The 24,896-nt window shown below is 37.8% G+C and overlaps 1 protein-coding gene across 2 annotated transcripts in view; it reads left to right on the forward strand.

The window, feature by feature from the left end:
- The window catches only part of FAM193A (family with sequence similarity 193 member A), a 75,303-nt gene that overhangs the window by 15,025 nt on the left and 35,382 nt on the right, over positions 1-24,896 (forward strand). For both annotated transcript variants that reach the window (XM_071753329.1, XM_071753328.1), the window contains exons 2-5: positions 17,331-17,396; positions 19,977-20,222; positions 22,505-22,671; positions 22,945-23,112. In XM_071753329.1, coding sequence (XP_071609430.1) covers positions 17,331-17,396; positions 19,977-20,222; positions 22,505-22,671; positions 22,945-23,112 — 647 coding nt within the window. The remainder of the gene's footprint in view (positions 1-17,330; positions 17,397-19,976; positions 20,223-22,504; positions 22,672-22,944; positions 23,113-24,896) is intronic.

A 24,896-nucleotide genomic window follows, 5' to 3' on the forward strand; every position in this document is an offset into this window, starting at 1 on the left:
TCTTTCTCCCCAGTGCAACTCTGTCATGGAAGAAAGTAGTACTGGTTTGACATGGCTTGGTTTTGACAAAACCAAGGTGGCTGCTCCTCCTGTCATTATCGTCTAAGTGCTTAAAGAGACTTGTTTGAATATATTTGAGTGACTTTTCTGGGAGCTGAAGACAAGCCAATAATATTCCTTGGGTGTTTCTGCCTTTTTCTCTCACTCATTTTTTGGGTTTCCTTATTTTTCTTTTATTTGAGGTGTGAAGTTGTTTATTTGCTTTAAGGAAAGGATTTATATAGTTCACCTTTTTCTAAGCTTCTGATATATCAGGCATCCTCTATGAGTTTTTAAATATAGAGTTATTGATTTTGAGATGGCTCAGAGGAATTCCTGAGCAACTAGGTTGAATGTTATCAGATCTGGACAACTAGGGGAAAAAAATGTAAGTATGGCTATTTCCAATAATAGGGCAACTCTGGGTGGGTTTTTTTACCTTTTATTATTGCTAATTGTGCCAGTCACCTGATTGTAGTTGATCTCTTTGCTAAGAACTGTTCTTCATTAGTCTCTTTTCTCTCTTCATTTGATAATAGACAACATACTCGTAGGATTAGTAGTGTACTGATAGAATGATTTCTTAATAGCCTCAAGCTGTTTTGTGAGAATTAAGGCACAAACTGAAATAAGCCTTTTTGATTTGTCCCCTGTATTCTCTTGCCATTGCTATGCCTGTTATTCCCTTTCTATGTGCTTTTTCTGAGTCATTATTTTCTTGCTATGTTGTCTATTCTCTTGCTGTGCTTGGTTTTCTTGAATTTGTATCTATTGTGTCATTTAAGAATTAGTTCTTCCTTGCCTCATAGACTTCTGTGGGCTCTTATTTAGTGATTTAAAATCAGTCTTTTGCTGTTCTTCCTTCTTTTCTCTCTTCAGCAACCATAGACTTGACAGTCAGTTCCAACAAAACAGCCTCTTGTTATTTACTGTCAACCACTTCTTTTCTTGCTGGGTACAGGTAAAGGAAGAGTCCCTGGTTGCCTTGTACATTTAAAAAAACCTAAGTTCCTTGAACTCTTGTTGGAGTTCTGCTATGTTGCATTCTCTGTAGGTGCCTAGGTTTTTAGTATCTCTTTGCAAAAAGAAGTCCTATGCTTTGCTCTTGTGCCTGCTCAGAAAAGGTTTCGTCTGTCTACCATTTTAGATGATCTGTAGTAAGCATGCAGCTTGTGCTTTCCTCCTTCTATTATTTTTACCCTTCCAGGATACTTCTGTCTACATCTGTGATGCTTATATCCTTTAGATATAGGGTGTAACACTCCTAAACACTTGTCTTTGTTTGACTAGGTTGTTTGTTTGCTATTTAATTTTTTGGTTTTTTGTTATGTTTTTCCAATGGACTCACAATAGCATCTTTCTGTTAGTATTGCAGCTGGGAATGGACATTGGAGTATCATCATCTTGATTACATTCAGTGAATTCTGTCTCCTTTTCTTATGCTCCATACATTAGTATGCATACCTCTAAGACTGATGGGTTGGTTGCTTGCTTCTTATGAATTTTGTGTGGGTAATTACTTTTAGGCCCTTGTTCAACTTGGCCTGGCATATAATCTTTGGACTCTTCATGTTTTCCTCATGATCTTAGTGTAAAATGCTCTTCACCCAACAAGCAGGAAGAGCTGCTTTAGTCTGTTAATTCCTTCCACATTCTCACCAGCACATGGAACCTCATCACACGATGAAAGAAGCCAGAGCTGTGGCCCTATGACATTTTCAAACACATTTGTCTGCAGGATATTTTTTTTCCTGAGAGTGTTAGGATCTGGAGGGCTGATTGGAAGCTTCTTATTCATTCTTGGTCACTGCTGGCACTATAACTATTACCCATGTGGATAAGCAGCTGTGGACAGAGTTGGTGTTCTGTGTGAGCACTGAACAGCTTTCTGTGACCCCTTCAAGATGGTGCATGTCTGCCTTTTGGTTAGACCTGGTATTTGATTTCTGCTCCTCTTACACTTTGCTTTGGACAACCACTTTCCTTTTGGGTCTGAAGGAGGCAGAGAACAACTGGAGCAGTATTCAGTCTGAGGCAGGGTCAGCAGACAGCTTGTTCTTTATAGCTTTTTCTCTGATACAGCTGTTTAGCTACTACTTTTGTCTTTGGCAGTCTCTTCATAGATTGCCTCAAAGATATCATAGTCCAAGATGTCTTGACTCAGCTGCCTTCTGCTTTTCCCTAACACCCTCCCACCCCGAAAAAACCAAAACCCACACCCCAAACCTCTTTCTGACGTGATCTGTAATGAAGAATTTACTGTACTGGATGCTTTCCTTGTGGTCTTTCTTCATAGAGGAAATATAAGCAGCTGTTCTACAAGTCCAGTCCACGACTTAGGTTTAGCTCAGCATCTGGATGTAGCCCTTATCTTTGGGTCAGGGAATGTTTGAGATGAGAGTTTTGGAGATGTCCCTTTCCCTTTTTGTTCTGGCTATTTATATTGGGATCATGGTTGGCTTCTTGCTATTAGCACCTTTGCCTTTTGTTGTGGGGTGGCTGCATAGACTCCCCTGGACTGATCTCTGCTTCTTAAGATGCAGCAGTAAATCAGATGCTTGGGTCAGTGGACTACAAGCTTTACATATTTACTCAGTTAATTCAGTAAATTTCTGTTCCCTCCCATGGTGCTACTTGAAACACACTATGTGTTACATTTCAGCTCTAAGAAATTTAACAAGTGGTGAGATGGATGCATATCTGGTGAACATCTAGAGCTGAGTGTTTTGGGGATAATGAAGTGCAAGGACTGAGGTAACCTGCTATAGATGTTAGCTTAACTTCTTTTATTAGCTTAATAGTGATGTGTTAAAAAGTTAACCTTTGAATGTAGTCCTGAATTTAAAGCTTACTTGCTGCATCTTCTCCCATAATTTTGCTCATTGCTCTTTAGCTATTAAACTAGAACTCTGCTTCTTATTGGTGCAGATTTTTCCAGAATTAAAGGGACTTTAACTGGACAGTTAATTTGCTGCCTTGTCTTGTCTGTGTCATGTCAGAGTACAATATATGCAATTTGCCTGGAAGTTTTGGTTTTTTGTTATGGGAAAAAAATGGCTAGTTTCAGAAATACAATGTCGTAGAGCCTTTTGAAAATGCCCTCTCCCATGCATAGCTTTATATAATATTTTAAGAGATTTTGCTGTCAAGAATGGGTATGTTTACCCCTTTAGCTGTAACCAAGGGGAGGGCATTTTCTCATAATTCTTCAATTCTTAGCATCCACAGTAATATCATTGAAGCTGCATTGTCAAGTAATTAATTTGTAAATGTTGTCTTATGCATCTTGAATTTTCCTTTGGACTAACGCTTCATAGGCAAATTGCTGGCAAGTTTTGGGTTTCTTTTGTTTTGCATAGCCCTATCCATTTTATATATATATCTGTACAGAACTGAAGTGTAAACAACAGATCACATCAGTAACAGTCCTCTACTAGGAAAATAAATGTATGTGTGTGGTTGTTACCTGTCAGGGCTAGTAGAGGGAATTCTGGGGCGTTTCTACTGCCTGCTCAAAACACTTGGCCATTTTTACTGAGGAAAAGAAATGCTTGAATAATCTTGATTCTTAGCTTTAGGATTTTTTTTTTTTTTTTTTTTTTAAACGTGTGGCTGCATAATTGCTGGAAAAATGTGAAACATCTTTATAGTACAGGAAAGGCAGAGTCCTGGTAGGAGCTGGGTTGACTATTCTGCTGTGTCATATTTGGCTACAAAGAAGGGAAGAACTGCATGTGGGATATGTGCTCCTAAGGAATTTGTGGTGTATGTAATTAAAACAAATTCTCCTTCCCCTTCTCTCCCTTTTTCCCCTGGATGGCTTGGATTCTTGATGGCTGCACATGTGGGTATTGTAGACCCAAGTGTTTTTTCACTGAAGTCTAAGCTTCTCCAAGCTTAAATTCTGTTATTTGTATACCTGATTCTATTTCACTTGTCAACTAGAGAAGAGCATTTAATGCTGCACAGAAAACTCTTTAAATATAATTAATTACTATACTTTAACTAGTAAGACATGATTTCCTCCTCCTCCTCCCCTTATGGATTAATATTAGATTTTATTTTGTTTTAGGTTTTCAAGTTTGCTTGAAGTAATACTCTTGCAAGTTATCCTTTCCTCTACAAAAAACTTAAAATACTGAATTTTTCTGCTTCTTATTATAAATGCAATGTTAAAAGGTATATAAGAGCCTTAGAAAAGCTACTGCAGGTAAATTTCTTTACATGTCTCTTGCCACAAATAGAATTCCAAAAAACACTCAGAAGACAAATGCAGCTCATGTATTACAGCTGAGTTGTAGTCGTAAATGAGCAACTGCAAACCTTTTTCATGTGAGTGTTGATAAAAATGTGAAGGCATCTGGGCAGTTTTCTGGTACTGTCTCTAGAAATACCACAAAATGCCTTTCATTAATGGATTCAGATTAATTTCAAATAGGATCTTTACTATCCTTATCTTAATTTCTGCTTCACATCCTTCATGCTGTGACTTGATAGTCTTTTGCATCAATCTCAGCCTATTCCAGGACATTTTTAGTCTGCTTTCCTTATTTTAATTCTTGTCTTCTACCCACCTCTAGTGCATCCACAGAGAGATCTTCATTGCTTTGCTAAGCTAAATGAACCAGACCTCTTACTGATGACCCTGTTTGGCTGTTACTGTGTCTGTTCCAGTTAGTCATTTCTTGAAGGTGGTTGATCAAATGAGGGCTCCAGGGGGCTGTGAAGCAGCACTAATACTTTGCAGAGTCTCTTGAAAACAGTGATGAATCTTGGAATCATGTTTCCTTCTTGGAGCTTTAGGATGTGCACAAGCCATTAGCTGTAGCCAAATCCTTCTCCCTGTTCCCTTCCAAATCTTCATAGAGTTAATCTCAGGGTATTTGGTTGCAAACCCTGGATGAGACACTTGTCAGTGTTTCTGACTTTTTAAAATTTTCCCTGAAGATGGTGGTATTTCTGTATTTGGAGCTGGGGACTGAAAAATTCTGACAATTGGAAATGTAAACTATAAATAATTGTTTGAATAAGATGAAAGGGAAGAAGTTACAGGATTATCAATAGAAATAATTAAATTTGCATGTTCCTAGTGATATGTCTGAAGAAATAACCAATTTCTGATAAATTATTTTTCAGTTTCTATGCAGTACCTCAGATCAATGCAATGCAAAATACAAAGAAGAAAAGGATATTAATTTCTGCTGGCTTTAATCTGAATAAATGGTCTTACTTAGCCAAGTAATTGGTTGCACAAGTATAGGCATGCTGTAGTTTCTTGGTTCCACACAGTTTAAGAGATGAGTGTACTTATTCTAGTTTGAATTTTTTTGTTTATTGAAAAACATTTTTAAGTAAGAGAATGAAGATACATATAATGACAAACAAGATGAGCACAATCTTATGGCATGCTTTGCATCCCTCTCTTATTTGTATTTCATTTGTTACTTAAAAATGTAGTGGGTTTTGATCCTTCTTGTCTTCCCCATTTCTTTGCTGAAGTGTTACTGGTTTAGTACAGTAAACTTATTTCTAAGATAAATCACATTTTAACTTACTCCCTTCCTTAAGATAAAATGTAGATTTTTCTTTTTTAATTATTATTTTTTAATGACCAAAATTAATGTTTTGCTTTATTCTAGAAGTTTTTTTTTTTTCCTCTACTTATGATGCTATGAAATGGCTTGTCATGCAAGGCTGCCCATTTGTACAAATAATGGCAATGTAGTTTGAAAAGTGAAGTTTTGATGGTTGGATAAAAATGCAGCTTTAGCCTTCTGTTTTATTTTCCCTCCAAGAGCTCTCTTTCATTTATCCCAGTACAGTGTGAATTTCAGTATGGTACAGGAGATGGATTTTTCTAATACGTGTTCATGAGTTCAAGCATGGTATAAATCATAACTCTGATACATCAGTTTTTTGTAAGATGAGAAGGATGTTTTTAGGTTCAAAGGAAGATAAAATGACAAGATGGGACTTGCAAGTATAGGCATCTTTTATGGCATTTGAGATCTGTTGCTTTTTCCTGGAGCAATCCTTCTCTGCTGGAAGGCAGTTAACCATTAACTACCAGGGACTTCAGGCAGTGCAGGTTCACTCTGGAATTAATCACTGCTGCTTGGGAGTGAACATCTTCATGAGAAATGAGTGTATGCAGGGCCATGGGGATGGCTGGGGACTTGGATCTTCAGGGTTGGGGTTGTGCTCCAGCTACTGTTTACTGCTTTCCAAAAAGTCAAATGGTTCACTTTCAAATGCAATGGAACTATTTTTGCTCCCAGATAACATAGATCTTCCCTTCTGTCCTGGAAAGCCTTCAGTTATTGGGGATATTGTAGTGGGTTACAGGGAGCTGTGGTAATGGTGTTACACTTTTGAATGGCTTTAAAGAAAATGTGAAATTTTGGTACAGCATCCAGAGGATACAATGAGTTGGAAAGGGATAGTAAGAGCTCTGAGCTGGTTGAGGAAAACCAGCACTGATAATACTAGAAGCAAACAGTATTCATGCAAGTGTGGCCACATTTCATCTGAGATACCTAGATAGAAAGATGGACCTTTGGAGTGCCTGTGCAGATAGCCTGTGTCTGGCTCCACAACATTTTGTGGATAAAAAGAGACTAGCCTGGTCCTTGAATCTATTAATAGTGGTATCAAATGGAGGAGTGGAGAGGTTATTTGATATCCAGCAGACTTCTTCCTGAATACCAGTTCTTGTGGCTTCTTGGTAAGAAGGATGATGCTTATCTGTATTCCTGACTTCCAAGGGCCTGTTTTCTAACTCTTTCTGGTTGCTCAAAAAGTGAGATATAAATGACTCATCAGATGGAAGTGTCTGAAGATGTAACAGAAGAAAAGTGATGGTGGAGAGTAAAGAAACATAGTGAAATTTGCTAATTGATTCTGAGCCCAGATTAATTCTGGTTTAGATGATTTGCTACTTGCAGTCTTTAAATAGGGATTATGCTAAATCATATCTTCTGGAAAAAAGCACACATATTAATTCAGGAAGGTCTTTGCCCTTTTTTAATACAGGTTTCGTGAGATCATGTGCCAGGCTGTGCTTAGATATTTTCCCTAAGTACTACTAATTTAGGTTTGTTTTTAGTGGTGGAATTAAACTGAGAGTAGGTCTTAGGGACACTTCATTCTATAAAGCAGCAGTGTTTTTTGTTTGTTTGTTTGTTTTTGTTGTTTTGTGGGTGTTTTTCCCTTTTTTTTTATTCCCTAGGGTATTATTTGATTCTGAGAAGTTGTCACATCAGATTGTTTTTTGTTTGTTTTTTTGGAGTATTTTGTTGCTGTGGCTGAGTTAGGACCGAGTACTGCCTGCAAGTTTCATTGAATGAATAGTTTGTGCCTCTGTTATTCAAACTAACATCCAAGGAAGTAATTTATTGTTGTTTAATAAAACAAAATAGAAAAACCTCTTCTTTGAGAATCACCCTGCTTTAAATTCCAGGTAAAAAGCGACTGTAGATTCTTCTCACTTATAATGGGATACAGATTTGAATTTGATCTTTTAAATTTTGGTTTCTGAATGCTTCCTAGTTCCTGTAGAGATAAATAAAAAAAAAAAAAAAAAAACACAGAAAAAACTAGTGTTCTTCCTATCCTGCATTGTTCCGTGATGTCTGATTTCCTTCCTCCCTGCTCTATTTTTGAGGCTTTTGTGTTTGTCTGGTCTTACACAAAACAAAATCTTGATTACATGTACTTTTTGCACTCTCTTTTGTTTGTTTGGTTTTGGTTTTTTGTTTTGGTTTCTTCTTTGTTTTTTGTGGGGTTTCTTGTTTGTTTTTGTGTTATCTATGCATTTGATCCAGTAGATGCTAACAGTGCATGATAGCATTTTTTCCAAAACCTGTATGTGTGTGTGTGGGGGGGAATGTCTTTTTCTCCAGCTACTAATATTATGCTTGGTTTTAAAACAGGGCTGTGTACAGGTGACTTATCCCCCTCTGCCCTTGTGATGAGCCTGTAAATAGTTACAGTAATTTTTTTTGGCTCACAGTCTTGTTGGCCAAGTAATTTAGGCTTGAGTTTTAGTAGGAGGTAGTGGAGACTTACCATCTTGCTGCTTTGTTAGGATATCTCCCAAAATGGGTGAGATGGGCACACCCACCTCCAGCTTCACTCTTTTCCCTCGTAACTTTTCCTAAATTAGGAAGTGTTGTTTTCTTTTTTTTTAAAGAAGTCCAGTATATGCCTACTACTTTTTTCTAATTCCGCTCTCTAGATCAAACATCTATAAAAAGAAAGGCTTCAACTGGAGAAAGAATTCATTGGAAATTCAGTTTCTGTTGAGAACTCCTTTAGTGTTTTGACTTTAATGTTTTGCAAAGGTCCTGAGGGATTTCACTGCTGGAAGAGAAGCAAATCATGTTAAGAATCTTGTGGGTGTGGGGAAAGGAATAATTCTGTTGGGGTTTTGAGTCATTCATAGTAAACTTGCTTTCTTATCTATATGCAGGGTAGATTGAGCTTTCTAGATTAAGCCTCCCCAGCCTCAGTTTGTCAGCTCGTTTGACATCAACAGTTTATTTTAGGAATAGCTTTTACTAAGCTGTGGAAATAGTGATATGTTTACTTAAATGCAAGTGATAAGTTCTAATAATATGATTTGTTGAAGAAGTGAAGCTTTCATGACAAACCTGTCTTTCAGGTTAGTCAAATTCTGTAATGGTGTGATTTTACTTAATAGAGAAAAGACAAGTTTGATGTTACTACATTCAAAAGATTAAAATTGCAAGAGAAGTGTCACTAAAATTACTGAAATTTCATACTGTTGACAGGAAGTCCCATAATATCTGTATGTGAACAATGACCAAAATTATAAACAAGAAAATGGTTATTTGTGTTGGCTAAATAGAAATTTGGGACTCTCACAAACTGTATCTTAGCAGTAGCACAGGTCAAAAGGGATAGAAACCATCTTGCTTCTGTTTTCTGTAGAGATGCTTGGAAAGTGAGAACATGTTAATTTTGGATTAATATGATGGCTGTCTATTGCCAAATACATCTTAAACTTTTATTTGCCTTTTGGAGGACCAAATAAGTGACCTACCTGACAATAGCCTTTTAGCTCCTTGAATGAGAATTTGAGTTGATTGGAGCACAATACTGGTTCTACCTGCTTAGCATTTTCCTATCTTTTACTTATCTTTATAAACAAAAAGAGTGACCTACCAAGTTAGATGAATCATCCTTTGCCAGCATTGTCTCTTTTCCTCCTCCCCTTTCAGAAGTTAGTTCCTGTGGTTAGCCCTTGAGTATGTAATTCCTGCTGGCTAAGCAGGATGGAGGGAGCATGACAAGATGGACTAGTGTGCTTTACAGTCACAAGGTTTCCAACCTACACTGTCCAAATGTATATACACAAAATCATATAAAAATCAGTTCCTTTGGGATGTTGGTTATTACAACTGCCTCACAGATCTCACACTAACACGTTCTGCAGCAAACCTGTTTCTGCAGACGTCCTCTGTGACCAGGAGCAGGGTGTGCAATCCCATTGTGCTTGGCTCCTTGGCTGTCAAGCCGAGTTTTGGCTTTTTTCTGCTTCAGAAGAGTATGGTAATGTTAAATGTTTGACTGAGCTCTTTGGCATGATATTAGTGATTTCTGTTAAGCACAATGTGCTTTGTAGTAGATCTCAGCATCAGTAAGGGCTGAGCTGAGGCACTGTATTGATGTGCAGTGCATTCTGCCATCTGGAGCCCTCTGCCAGGTTTCTCACTAATGCTTTACTCTTGGCAACTGTTCAACTTCTGGCAACATCTCTTTCTCCTGCTATCCAGTTATTTCAGATATAAAAGGTAGTTCATCTATACTGGAGATTAGCATTCAGATTTTGTTTTTCAAATTTTGTTTATCAAAAAAGTCACAAAAGCCTGTAGACACTCTTTGGGATGCTTGTTCTTCCACAGCCTTCACTTTTCTGTATCTCTGTTAATCGATGTAATAATTTAAAGGTTGTCTGAAAGTGTGTGTAGTCCAGAAGATTATTTAAAGGAGTACCAAAGGACTGAGGTTTTACATCACTGGTTTGTTTATGAATATATTTTCTTCACTGAAAAGTTCTCCTGTCTCAAGAGTGTAGACTACACTAGAGTAATGCAGGCTGAACAGGGAAAGGATTAACTTAGGAGTCTGTGAGTACTAATGCCCAAAATGGCATGCTTGATAAAATGCATTAATAATCTGCAAATTTAGTAAACTGACCAGATCAACTGTTGGCTGTCTCAGTATGAATATTTTAATTTTAATTTTAATAAACACTTTGACTTTGTTTTCTTTGGTTTGTATTTGTAACTTTTAACATCCTTAGTAAAAATAAGGATCTTTTGTGGGAAACCTTCATAGCTTTCCCTTTTGGTGACATCTGCAGCTAATCAATAATCACTTTTTCTGTCAGTCTCTCCTACAATACTGTTACTCCCTGGCAGGCAAGCGTGGGTCAGTAAGGGTAACTGCATTCTGTTCAGTGTCACTAGAGAGAGCTCATTGTAATATTAAAAAATGTAGATGGTGTATAGTGTCAGCTTCTTAAGCAAAACACTCCTGCTTCTTGATCAGTGTGGGTACTATGATAGGTTGTTCATCTTTGATTACTAAACCTATTTGGGAGGTCTTTGTTACACATACTCACACACAAAGTGGTGTTTCACTAGTGCATCACACTAAACCACAATTATGTTTGGAAGTAGGAATCTCCAGACTTCACCCCTACTGATCAAATATTTATCAATTTCCAAGCTACTGCTTAAAAGCTTTTTGGAATAAACCACATAATTGATGTCAAAGGCTTTTTTTGCCTAAAACAATAATAGATTCTTGAGTTTCTTGAGCGTCATTATGCCAATGAACTTGGAAGTGTGTTGTGTGTGTTTTTATCATATGCTCTATTAAAAGAAACTTCCCATTCAGCTGCCACTCCAGCATCATGTTGTCATGACCACAGAGAGGGACCATTCATCACCTTCAGGCAGCCCAGCTGCTCCTTCCTGGTGCAGCAGGCCCAGGAACACTGTGTCTTCCATGTTTCTTGGCCATGTCCATACAGACTGTAAATATTCCTGTAGCTGCAGTGGTAAAATGGTCATCCAAGAGAATTCCGGAGTATAGTTCTGGATGATCATTGATGTGATTCCATAACCTCCCTGGGCTGCTTCTTTCTGTTAGACTGCCCTTAGCAGTAACTACTTTAATGGAAAAATAATGGAATACACTGGGTTTTGTAGTGCAAATAATGTTGTGCATTATCAGGCATATTCTTTTTTTTATGTTGTTTTTGTGGTAGTTGGTATCTTGCAGGGTCTGTGGTATTTTGGTGACTGAGCTTGTTCTCACTTTCATGTGGTGTGTGGAACTGGTCTGTCCAGAGTGTAGGGAAGGTGACCTTTTCAGTGAGAAACCAGGCAATGCTTTGCTTAGTCTCTTGGATGAATCCAACGCTTTCAAAGATGTTCCTGGATTTCTTAAAGTACTGTGGATAAAAAAATAATCAGAACTTTGAAATATGTTAAATCACACAGGCAAGAATGGTGACACTGCCAGGTAGATCTGTTTGAGTTTGCTCTTCCTCTGAAAAACTGGGCTGTACCAGGTGTTAACTGGGTAGAATGTAGACTTAAAAAACAATTAGAGAAGGGCTAAGTGGGTGATAGTTTACTGCTGGTTTCTTTGCATTGTAATATATATTCAATGCTGTGTTCTGTCTGCTGCAGAGGCTGCAGACTGTGGTCAACACTGACAATTTTCAGGAGCAATGTTTAAAGCAAAAATATCCCAAAACCTTGAGCTAGACCTGTGGCCAGCACAGTGTCCTGTCTGACAGTGCTTGGTACTAGATGAAGAACTCTGGTGCATCTGTAGGTTAATCCTTTTGTGTGTCTTAGCAGGTTGTGCTGTCCCAGGGATGTCCTGCATCAGATTTTGTTTCCTACAGGCTGTTGAACCTCTCATGCATTTATCATCATTCTTCCCCCTCATCTGTGCATTTGACTTGCACGATGGCTTATCCTTAAATCAGCTGGGGTTAAAGATCCTAAATTTTCACTTACTGATATCAAATTGTTTCCTATCTCTTGGAATGAAGGAATAAAGAAATCTTTCTCCCTATCTGAAAATCACTTGGGATTTGCTAAGTGTGGCTCATCTGTCAGCAGCAGTTCTGTGACCAATTTAGCTGTGCCTGGGAGAGGAAAGGAACAGCTCAGCCTGGGACTGGAGAGCACCCAAGTCAGAGCTTCCCCCGATGTGCAGGAGGGGGGTTCCTCAGCAGCAGTGCCACTGGAGACTGCTGCCTCCCAAACTGCTTTGGTGACAGAGGTGAGAAGTGAGGCAGAGCTGCCATGGGAAGCTGCAGAGCAGTCACTGTGCTCACTGACTGGAAGTGCCTGAGGGAAAGCTTAGTGGAGAACAGCTGTGGTAAATGGATTTTGGCACAAAAAGTGTAGGCAGAGTAAGAGGCATAGACAAGACATCTTGGGTTCAGGTGGTGTAGCTAGGGTTAAGTGCAGCAAGTGTCTTCAGTGATACTCAGACACTTACAGAAAATAGGTTGTTTCAGGTGCCTCAATTAAGTTAAGCTTTCACCTATATAAATAAAAAATAATGGAATTAATTAAAGTGGTATGGAATACCTTTGTTGTAGTAGGACCTTGTAGAATAAAGTGTGGCTTTAATTGTCTCTTGGGAACATTGTGGGTTTTTTCTGGTTTATATCTTTCCTAATGTGTCTCTGAAAATCATTGAAATCTTTTCTTCTTGTTTTCCCCAAAGAGAAATTTCAAGGAGAAATTTCAACTGCATCTGTTTTTTTTAATTTGAGCATCACATTTCTGTAGAACTGTTTAGGGTTCAGTGATGATGAATCCAAACTAAATTTTCTTCCTGTGCTTGTCCTGAGCTTTTCTGAGATGTTGCATCACTCACTTTCATGATATTTGTGTGACTTCAGTAGACTTCAGCTGCAGGCACTATGAGGGTGTGATGTGTAGTAATATGTCACTCAGCCCACTTAAGGTCTGATTTTGATTGTGACAGGATATTAGAGCAAATTATTTCAGTCTTGGAGCATTTATTCCAGTTGCTCAACTGGCCCTTCAGGGTCATTCAGATGAAATCAAGAAGTATTTTTTAAGCTGTGATTAAGCACTCAGTCCATGGTCTGGTAACTGCAGTGGTAGTGGATCAAGGGTTGGACTTGATGATCTCTGAGGTCCCTTCCAACCCAGCCAATTCTATGATTCTATGATTCTCACTTTCTTCATACTTTTTGGTACACATTATACTGTGCCAAGATGCTGAATGCTTTACTGTCCAAAAAGTTAACATTTTAGAGAGGGTGAATTAATGGGATAGCAGCTTGCAAGAAAAACAGTAACTTAGTTGCCATTTTAATCAACAGATTATTTTTCCTACTTTCCATTATGGTAAAGAGTGCACACAGAGATTCCTATGTTCCTGTTCTGTGTCAGCATTCCTTTTGGCACTTACCTGCATAAAATAGGTTTTAAAAACATAAAACCTTAAAATCTTTTGAAAGGATACTCAGGACTGTAAAAGTTACTTTTTTAACTAAAAAAAACACTAGGGTTGTTTAGAAGTGACAGCTGTCTAGCTTGTTACTTCTACTTTAAATCTCTGCACACAGAATTTTATCTGTCAACATAATGCCCAGTATCCAGGTCTTGGAAGGTCCTTCTGCTCTTTTCCAGTCTCTTCAGTAACATGGAGCATTTAGTGATATTCATTAACTTTGTCATCTTGCCACTTTCTTGGTACAAACCTTAGGTAACAGCAGTTTCTTAAATCTCCTTTGAAAGCTTAATAAATGATTACTTTAACAAAATATTTATCTTCTGCTCCTGTGGTACTGATAAGTAAGCTTTAACATACTGAATTTATTAGTGCAAATATAATGTCCTTGGGCTTCTTTAGGATTCTTGGCTGAATGTTGTGTGCTCTTGATAGATTGCTAATTTTTGAGTTGTCCATTTGCTCTAGATTTTCCTTTTCTAGCAGTGCTTTGCTTTGAAACAGATCCACTAATGCATCTTCCATAGAGAAGTTTTTAAGCAGAAGAATATCTTTAAACTTCTCCGTAGTGAACATGAAGATGGAAAAAATATTGTGTTTCTGTCATGACCTTAGCTTCTTGGAGCATTTTTAAATGCATACTTTCCTTAGCACTACAGATCCTGAAAAGCTACCTCCTCTTCCTTGCTCCTCACATGGCCTTGGCCTTGAAAAAGGATTTGCCTATGCTTTTTATTATTTTTCTTTTTTTTTCTCTCTTAAATTGTTTGGGAGACTTTTTTTTTTTCCCCATGCCTGTTCTTAGCTTGCTATTGTTTAAGCCCCATTTGGACAACTTCTTCAAGATTCTTTTAATGTTTCTCTAAATCTACACTAATATGCTATTTAGCTGTTGTCTTCTCTTGCCTGTCATTCACCCCCACTGAAGTCCTTTTTGTGTGTTTTTTTGGTTTTTTTTTTTTTTATTTGCTCTAAGCCTCCCATAAAATGTCTTAAATCTTATTGCCTTCAGGCATTTAATTTTTGATGATTCTCTTTTGAGTGTCGTCCTATTTGTCTAATTCCTTTCCTTAGTTTCCTAAATCTTTTTTTTCTGCAGATACTTAGGTCCCTACTAAATTTGAGGGGGTTTGCACTTACATTTTGAATGAATTTGTACACAGTGCTTAGGATCAAGAGATGCCATTTCTTTTGTTAACAGTGTGACAACTCATTCAGAGAAGCGATGGTTCAGTATTTTGTCTTGACATCCTGTGACATTCAGTGGATAACAGAATCCTCCCACTTTTTTTTTTTTTCCCTTTTGCTTTTGTAACATTTCTGACTGAAAATTTTCTTCATCACTCAACATGCATGTTTTAATGTGAGGGCTCATGTGATTCTTGTGATTACTGTCGTGTATGTAAAGAAAGTAAACATACATGCTTAAAGAATAGGTAATGTTTTTGAATAAGCTTGTCTTTTTTGAATTTTCTAATAATTTCTTTTGAGGTGCAGGTACCAATTTAATTCTTACTGAATTTTCTTACTGTTTTCTTTGTTCTTGAATGCATATGCGTGACATTCATCAGTGGACCTCTACTGCTGGAGGATTTGTTTTCTTGGTGAAGACTTTCTTAAATTCAAAAGACCTCTTATTTTTTGCACTTTTTGGAAAATGACTGAAAAAAAGCAGGGAATTTTTTTTCGCATCAGTGTTTTTGTTTTGATGACTTTAGCCGAGTATTTTCATAAATGTCTGTTCTTGAAAGCTAGTCTAGGGTATGGAAGTGAAATTGTGTGGTTTCTTCTTTGTATCTTCTCTAGCAGTGATCTGAAAATTGTGTTTTATCCTCTACTTTGCCTTTGAAAAATCCAGTTGAAGACAATGGCTTTGCACTGGCTCTAAGCTGAGCAACCTGTAATCCTGTGAATATGTAAAACTGAAGGATCATTCTTTGTGCTGGAGAACACTCCAGCTTGAGTTCCTGGTTTGGTAGCAGGTCAAAAACACTCCCTGCCAATATACAAGACATAGTGGCTTCTACATTAAACAGAGTGTTTTTTTATAGCAGTCTTTAGAGTATCATAGAATGGTTTGGGTCAGAAGGGGTCTTAAAGATGATCTAGTTCCAATCCCACTGCAATGGGTGAGGACCTCCCACCAGACCAGGTTGCTCAAAGCCCCATCCAACCTGTCCTTGAACACCATCTGGGATGGGGCATTCACAGCATCCCTGGGCAACCTGTTCCAGTCTCACCACCCTCACAGGAAAGAATTTTTTTTCTAATATCTAAACTACTCTTTCCTCTTGAAGCCATTCCATCTTGTCCTGTTTTTAAAAGCCCTTGTACAAAGTCCCTCTGCTGGGCTTTCCTAGAGGCCCCTTCAGGTACTGGAAAGGCACTATTAACATCTGCCCAGAGCCTTCTGTTCTCCGGACTGAGCAACCTCAAGTCTCTCAGCCTTTGCTCACAGAAGTTCCAGCCCACTGATCATCTTCACAGCTGTCCTCTGGACTCACTCTTTCAAGTCCATGTCTTTCTTTATGTTGGAGACCCCAGAACAGACCACAATACTCCAGGTGGTGTTTTAGGAGAGTGGAGTAGAAGGGTAGAGTCACCTCCCTTGACCTGGTGACTGCACTTCTGATGCATCCCAGGATGGGGTTCCCTTTCTGGGCTGCAAGTGCACATTGCCTGCTCATGTTAAGCTTCTCATCAACCAACACCCCCAAGTCCTTCTCGGGACTCTCTACATCCATTCTCTGCCCAGCATGAATTTGTGTTTGGAATTATCTTGACCCATGTGCAGAAAATAGCAGGTGGAAAACTGGAGAGCAAGAAGAGATTTGCAAAAACACGTGAAAGGTGAAACAAAAGCATGGGGCAACAATATATCTAAAATTCAAAAAGTAAACTAGTACTCAAGAAGAGGGAATATAAAGAATATATGTTTGGTTTTGTTGTGGGTTTTTTGGGTGTGGTGGGTTGGGTTTTTTTTGGTGGGTTTTTTTTTTTTTTTTTGGTAATAAAATGCTTTTTCTTCAAGTCAGTGTGATCTAGAGCTCTTCATTGTCACTGGCTTCTATTTGTATGCTGCCTTCCCTCTTGTTTTAGTGTCCTCAAATAATGCTTTATGAAAACCCTTGGGGATTGTGAGAGGCACTTTATTGATATTTAGTGTAGTCTCTGTAGCACTTGGGGGAGAAATAAGGCATAGAAGAGATCTCTGAGAGGTTTCTCTATGAGTTCTATAACCTGGGGCAGGAGGAAGGGTGCTGTGGCAGGATAGCTGAATGCCATTTGGAGGCTTGCTGCGGAAGAGTCTTCCTGGTTAACACTGCATATTTTTCTAAGCAGTTTTGTATTCAATTTCAAAAGGCAAAAATCTTTGGTAATTGTTTTGATTCACAATAGAAGTTTAAAAGCTAAATGCAAACAATCAAATACAGAAGGAAAAATGTCATTTTGCTTATGACTTTTCCTTTTTCCTATACCAGTTCTTTCATCTCAGAGTTGTATTGTTAATAAAACAGCAACAGAGCAAAAGTTTAAAATATATAAATTGTAATCTTTCACATCTGTAGAACTTTTATTTCAAAAGAAAAGGGCCTTTCTATCTCTGCAGTCAAACAATCATTCAAGTTTCAAAAACTGTTTTATCATACCTCAGATGCAGGGGAAGGTTTTGTTGTTTAATTTTTTTTAGTGCTCTTATAGCAATAAACCCAACTATTGTAACCAAAGGACTTTTAATTTTTTTCTAGGTTTCGCTGAATGGTACACAGTTTACAGACAGTTCTGTTGGATCAGAGTTCACAGGTGTTTCTCAGGTATGTGCAGCCAAATTTTGTTGATGCATATGATAGCACAGTTATTTACTAATGGGAAAAGGTATGAAACAGTCTTAAATATACTAAAGAAAACTTTCTGTTTGAGATTGGCACTTGGCTAACTGATGTCAGTTTCTGTTGATTTCACTTTTCAAGCTTTAAAAAGCAGTGGAAACTGCTATTTTTGAAGTAAAATCTTATTGTTATAATAAGCTTGAAATTGTTCGTAGATATAAAAAAAGCTATGCTGTTTTATGGTAATAAACTTATTCTTGGAAATAAATCTAAATACATAGCAGAGATGCAGTTATTTCTGTTCTGGCTTGTCCTACTTCCAGCTTTCATTTATGAATACTATCTGAACAGGTTTCAGAGAGAAAGTGAGACTGGGTGTTTTTTAGCAGAGATGCTTCACACATTTTTTGAAACTTGACTAGTGGAAAAGTATCTTTTCTCAAAAGGTATACTTTGCCTCTTAATACACTGAAGACACAAAAATGTATATGTGACCTAATTTCAAGCTCATCTAATCCAGGAAGAGTTTAACAGCAGCAATGAAATGATTGCATCAACAGTCACTGTGTTTTTCATCTTTAAGTGAATAAGAAACTGCAATTTACAGCTTTATTTAGTATGACAAAGCCCTAATGAAAATCTGAAATGCATATCATATCTAGATTTTGTCAAGGTTTTAACTGTCACTTAAGAAATTTCATTCTTAGCAGTTGATTTACATCATGCTCTAGGAACCAAGTGCTTTCATTTGAACTTCAGATCTGTCATAAATATGGGCCCAGTTGGGAGATTGGTAGAGTTTTACTGAATGTGTGGGTTGGCCAGAATTAAGATTGTTTTCCTGCTGTATTTGCCATTGCTTTTTTAATGATCGTGTCACAACTTCAAGCAAATTACAAACACAAGTCCTAACTTCTAGACATCCTTACAGCATGACTGGGATCTGTTTGCCATGACCATTACCTCTGCAAAAGAGTGGTAGGTTGTAACTTCTGAATTTTTGCATCTTGTCCTCTTCTTTTCCTAGTTGTTGGAAGATGTTCATAACGATGTGCCTGCAACAGCTATAAAGGCATCAACATTCTTACAGACTTAATCTGGCTTTGAAAAAATTTGTTTTAACAAAGAAACTTCCAGGGCTAAGAGGATGACCAGTGATGGCCTCCTACATGCAGGGTTTTTAGGCATTAATAAGATCTGCAGTTGAGTACAGGTCAGCCAAGAGGAATATTTAAGTTGAGAAATCTGTTCATGCTTGTAGAGCCAATAAGGGGCTGGTTCCAGCCTTTCAGGAGGCAGAGTGAGTCTTCCCTCATGACAACATTTTCTGCAAACCTGCAAGAGGCACCTGGAGACATTGTGTTATTTTTCTTGCCTTAGTGCTTAGGTATGAATTCTTGAAGTGGCATCAGTGAGTAAAGAAGTTACCTGTTCCTTCTAAATCTATCAACAAATTTCTCATGAACTTCTGAAAGATGAGGTAGTTGTGAAGATGAATTCAGTGTGTCTTTTTTATAATGCTTAGAATTCTTAGTTTTTCTTTTCATATTGCTGAGTCTGTCAGTTTTATGAATTCAAAGAACACAAAAATCAGAATTGATAATGCAGTGCTGATTTTCTTTAGATGTTAGCAATAGGGAACTGGTTTGTAGTTGCTGTGAAGAGAAAGTTAGTGAATTATGTTATAGCTTGAACTAGTGCTTTGCTCTAAAGAACTTTTCACCTGTGCTTGTGCAGTTCAGCCCCTGTGGTTCTTTAAAGCATTATATCTGTTACTATGAGGTTGGATCAGTATCTAGAGGAGTACTTGAAAGACTTACTTAAATTTTTCCTCTGGAAAAGAATTTAATTATTTCGAGAACGAAAAGAGTTTAATTATTTCTGCTAAGACAGAACTAGTAGCTCAGACAAATCTCTGATTCTGCCATTACAATAGGTTTTCTTTCATTCATTGTATCTTTGCTTATTCCTTGGCTCTGTTTGGCTTGTGCTGCTTGGCACATTTTTGACTGTCAGTTTTGGTGATCAATCAGCATTTCATGTCTGAATCATAATTTTGTGCACAGTAGCATCTTGGAAGAGTAAGTCAGTTTGAAATTCTTCTGTCCTTATAAGTTACTAAGTCCACTTTATTCAAAAGCTGACAGTGGATTTTAAGACTCTACCTGTTTTTTGTTAAAACTGAGTTAACTTTTTATTTTGTATCAATCTTAGCTGAAAGTGTCTTTGTTTTAAAAGGAGGTAACACAGAACTTCAAAGAGCAGTTGTTTTCCTTTTTGTTTCTGACAGCAGAAAAATGTATTTTACTATTCTTTTTTTATTTTATGTACTAGATTATTGCATCTAGCTTGAATTATTTTAGAACACAAGGCTGTAGTCCATGCAAGCGTTACTTCTAGAGGCGAGTGCATTCATAATTAGAATTGTTTGTTCATGGATATTAAGATTGCTTGATCTTGGAATACTCCTGATGTTCACCATTTGATGATGAGTATTAAAATAAGCAGTTTTTCTGGCACATATTCTGTGAATAACCAGTTATCTATCAAAACATTTATTTCTAGACACCATTTACCTTTGGCTTGGATCAAAGGGCACCATATACAACTGGAGAGCATTGTCTTCTTTGTAGAAGTGAACGGAAAGATAGTTCGCTTTCCGAGAGCGGAATAAAAAGTTCTAGCAAAACAGCACTTTCCACATCTCCAAAAGCAAACAATATGCTGCATCTTCCACTGTGGGTGTGCCCAGACTGTCGACGAACAGTGGAAAAGGAGGAGAGGCATGCAACAATAGAGCAATCTCTTGTGGTAAGTAGAAGTACTTCAGCAGCTGATGCAGAAACATTGTTCTGCTACTTTGTGCTTTGGAACTGCTTAAACTTGTGCTGAGAAACTTGTAGGAGATTTTGTTATGAGCTAAACTGAACTGGCTGGTTGTTCCAAAAATGAGGTTCTGCCTCTGAGTTTGGATTTTTAAGTAGAGAAAGGCTTGGATTTTTACTGTTTCAGTTTATTGGATGTTCTTCTTTGTACTTTCCATTTTTATTTAAATTCAGTTTGCTCTGCTCTTAGAATGCAACTTCCATCATTACACTTCTGTTGTCTGCTTACATGTACTTCTGCCTTTGTGAGGTAAACTACCAAAACTTTCCTTGTTCTTTCAGAAGTGTTGTTGAGCCACTGCAACTGCACTGCGACCTTTCTGCATGTCTGAGTTTTATTATCTGTTCTTTCGTGTGTTTTTTCTTAATAAGAAAGGACAATTTGGCATAGTACACATATAACAATTTCTTAATCTCTGTTGTAGCAATGCAAACACTGATATTCAATACATGGTGTTAATATTTCAAGTTGTGATTATTTTCTTAAGTCTTAAAATATATTTTAAAATGAGAATGGAACCTGACTTAAGAGCTGTGCTCAGTGTAGCAGAAAAATACAGAATGTTCATTGACAGCTCCGGCAAAACACCATTAGAAGTAAACTGTGATGCTATACTGCAGAACCAAATCTTCACAACTCCTCTGGGAAGCTACACGCTTCTGATAATTGTAAGCATTATGGATTTCAGCTGACATCTCCTTGTAGGGAGCTAACAGGCTGTGCACATGCTTATGGGCAAAGGTTTTTATTTCAGTAAACAAATCAGTGTGAAGAAAGATTGTACATCATATCTTGTTAAACTCCTGTTAAAGACACAGTTACCATAATTTTTGGTAAGGAAAATTTAGGTGTATTGCTTGTATCCAACTAATGTTTACTGATATTCTTACCATTAATAAGGGTTAGTAAAAATAATCGGAAGGGATGACATCTCGGGAATTATATTGGAAGTCTGATGACAAACACATCCTAGAGAGTTCAAAGCACAGCAAGATTGAAGCATGTGACTGTTCAGTTTAGACAAAATTTGGCATATTTAAGCTCTGTCTAATGAACTAGTGAAGAAAAGAAGTGTCCTGAAAGTTCAGTGAAGGTGGGGTTTGTTCCCTAAACGTGTTTTTAAGTTATAGATACTCCAGGTAAAATAAAATCTGTCAATGTTTGTTTTTTTTTTAATTTGGCAACTGATTTCTTATTGTAAGAAGAACTTAGCAAGCCAACAGCAAAAGGGTTTTCTAAGTTGCTTTGACTTAAAGCAACTAAACAGATGGGGTGGATAGTCAAGTTGGAGAAACCAAGTGGGGGAAAAAAGCAAAAAAATTAAAATAGTCTGTTATTAGTCACTGCAAGCCAGAGTATAAGTCATTTGCTGTAGATGCTCCTGTGTTCAGGTTGCTGTTGCTCTCATTACCTGGCTTGCTTTGCCTCAGCACCATCCCCAGTGGGTGGTCTTGCTCTTGGCAGTAAATGCTTGCAGGTTTTGACCTGTGTCTGAATCCTGCTCCAGGATCTGGGGAGAAGCACAAAAACACCTCTTCAGTCAGACTCCTCATGTGGGAGAGATCTCTGTCTGGTGCCACAGAAAGCTGCTGGCAGCCTGGGGAAGGGTGCAAGAGGGAATCGTGGGATGTACTGGGGGCACAGAGCAGAAAAAGGAGACACTGTAGACCAAAATACCAGTAGCCTTGGGAGAGAGGTTTGTCATCTGCTAATACTGAACAGTCCTGTACACAGGAGATAGCAGCCATTTCCAATGACAGCAGCTTTCTAACTTCCATTACTATAAAGTAGTAGGGCTGTTACAAACAAGGTGATTTTATACTTTTTGCTTGGAGGGATTGTTAAAATACAGAGGTAGAACATAGTGTCAAATAGAGACTGAAGAGATGTTACTAGTTTATGATTAATCATGGATGATGCAAGTCTTCCTTTAGCTTAGTTCATTGTTTACACTGGAGTACATAAAGGTGATAATTATAACCAACATACTTTGGTTATTAGAAAGGAAACTGTATTTATATCATTAGGTTTCTCAGACCATCTCCTGCATTTATTAAGCTTTTTGAAGGTACATTCTTTGTGCCTGGTTGAGTGTCCTCCCAAAATACATCCAGCACTAATAACTGCCACATTTATATTTGCCTACCTATTAATATTTTAGGCACCTATCTTAAAAACCGAATGCTATGTGTGTTTTTTCCTTTCAGAGCCAAGATTTTCTTTTGCACATGCCTCTTGGAAACAGTGGATCACAGCAGGAATCTGTAGGAGGAGGAAGAATAACTGTTGGTGCACAGACAGTGCCTGCTGCAGATCTTAGCAATTCCTCTCCTTCAGACATAGCATGCAACTGTGAGGCCTGTAATGAGCGCAGGTAAAACTGGATTCTAAGTCAGCAGCATGGTGCCTGTACTCATGCTGTTGGCAGTGGTGTAGCTTATTTGTTGGTGTATGCTTAAAGTCTTTAAACAGGCTATCTGATAATAACAGTAACTTACAGATGGCAGCTTTTATCCAATTTTATACTTCATTTTAATCATGTGCTGTATTTCAGACTTTTTCAGGTGTACGTTTTTTTTCCAGAATAGTAGTAATCAATACAGCTATGTGATGTACAAATAGAGAGCAATTATTTTTGTTCTTGCAGAGAAAATTCAGCAGAGCCTGAACGTGAACCTCAGCAGCTTCAGAATTACTGGTCAGAAGTCAGATACATGGTTCGGTGTATATATCGACAAGCTGGGACCCCTTTGGCAGATGACCAGGACCAGTCTTTGGTACCAGACAAAGAAGGAATGAAAGAGCTGGTGGATAGGTATAGCATGATGAAAAATACCTATTAATGGCTAAGAGGATATTTTAAATGAGTTCCAAGTATTGTGGAATATTGCTTTTTTATAGAATATTATTTTCCACCTCTGAAGTCCAGCTGCTGGGAATGATCTCCTCTTCACTAGAATTAGAAGTCAGTTCTACTTCATGCAGGATTTTGAGATGCTATGTTGAATACATGGGAAGCTATTAAATGTGTCTGCTCTTTTCAGAAGTTGATCACTAGATGAGGTCGATTCTGAGAACTTATTTCTCATTTCAGAAGTTGAAACTGTAGCTTTTCTAGTTGTGAAGTTGAAGATGTGCTTAATGAGATCCTTAACTGTGATGTTTTTGCTTTTGAGAATGGTGTGGCTGTCCCTAGAGTTCTTCAGAGCTTCCTCTCAGGTTCTGTTTAAACTGAATGTATGGGTCAGGGGGTAGTTGCTCTCCTTGGTTCTGTACGTACTTGGTATGCTAAGGTCTGACTAGAGTTTGTATCTGAAGCTAAATTCTGCCAAGATAGAGACTTGTGAAATATTATAGTCATCTGGCATTGCTCTTTATATGACTGTGCTTCTGAATCAGCCTTCATAGATAGTTCAATAACTTACTGCACTTCTGTCATATAAAAACTGAGGTTTTAGTTAAAAGTAGCATAATGCAGTATGCCTCCCTACTAGTCAAACTTTGTTTATTCAAGTGCAAAACATGCAACATACATTTTGAAATCAAAGCTGCCTAAATGTTTCATAGTGTGTAGGAGATTAGAACTGAGTCACAGCTAAAATGTTGTTGATTTTTTTGAAGTTTCTATTAGGGGAAAATTTTAGAAATTGGAACACATACTGTGTACCTTTCTTTTGTGCTTAGAAGCCTTGATTTCTCTAGAACTGTTTTTCACTTTTGAGAGAGACTAAAATGCAGAGGCAGAAACAGGATCTCAAAAAGGAGCCCTTAAATGTCAGTATGATTGTTCCACTCGAGTTCCTTATAGTTTACAAAATATGACTTAAAATTAGGATACTGTGAGCAGACACCAAGTGTACCCAATCTGTGGTGCTAATGAAATGCAAAATTTTTTTAACAAAGCTAAGCAATGTAGGTGAAGAAAGTGTAAAAATAAAAAAAACAAAACCAACCAAACTAAAACAAAACAAAGCCAAAACCCAAGCAAACCATGTAGGTACCATGCCAAAGACCATGTTGGGGCCAAGTGAATCTGTGTTTAAAAGTCAGAAATTCTTGATTGCATGCTCAGCTCTGTTCAACACAGCTGGCAAGAAAGTGGCTATCTGGTCTTCTAACTTGAAAATAAATACTCATGCCAAGTACTGTCCACATTGTGTGTTGGAGCATTTTATGGCAACATGGTAGTATTCTGTTTTGTGGTTGATGAGGGAAGAGCAGGGACTACAGAGCAGCATAATTTTGTTCATTTACCTTTCAATTACTTAAGTAATCCCTTTTGTCTTTCCTGCTTCCCTGTACTGTAAGCATTTGTCTGTTTTTTTTAAACTCCAAGCCCAGGACTTTCAATGGTATGATTTCAATTTAAAGTGTTTCTAAGCAGGCACCACCATTTTTGTTGTGTGAGGTGGTTCAAAGCCATGTCTAACTTCCAGGAGAATATCAGACCTAGCCAGCTATATGCTGTCTTTAGCAGGAAGCCCTGACCCTCTTTGCAGCTATGCCTTACAGTGATGAGTCTTGCAGATATTGGATGGCTTAACAGAGTGAATGGAGGGCAGTTTGGTTCTGAAGCTTCAGTGGAAGTGTGCTTCCCTG

The sequence above is a fragment of the Heliangelus exortis genome, chromosome 10 (assembly GCF_036169615.1).
Source record: "Heliangelus exortis chromosome 10, bHelExo1.hap1, whole genome shotgun sequence".
Lineage (NCBI taxonomy): Eukaryota > Metazoa > Chordata > Aves > Apodiformes > Trochilidae > Heliangelus > Heliangelus exortis.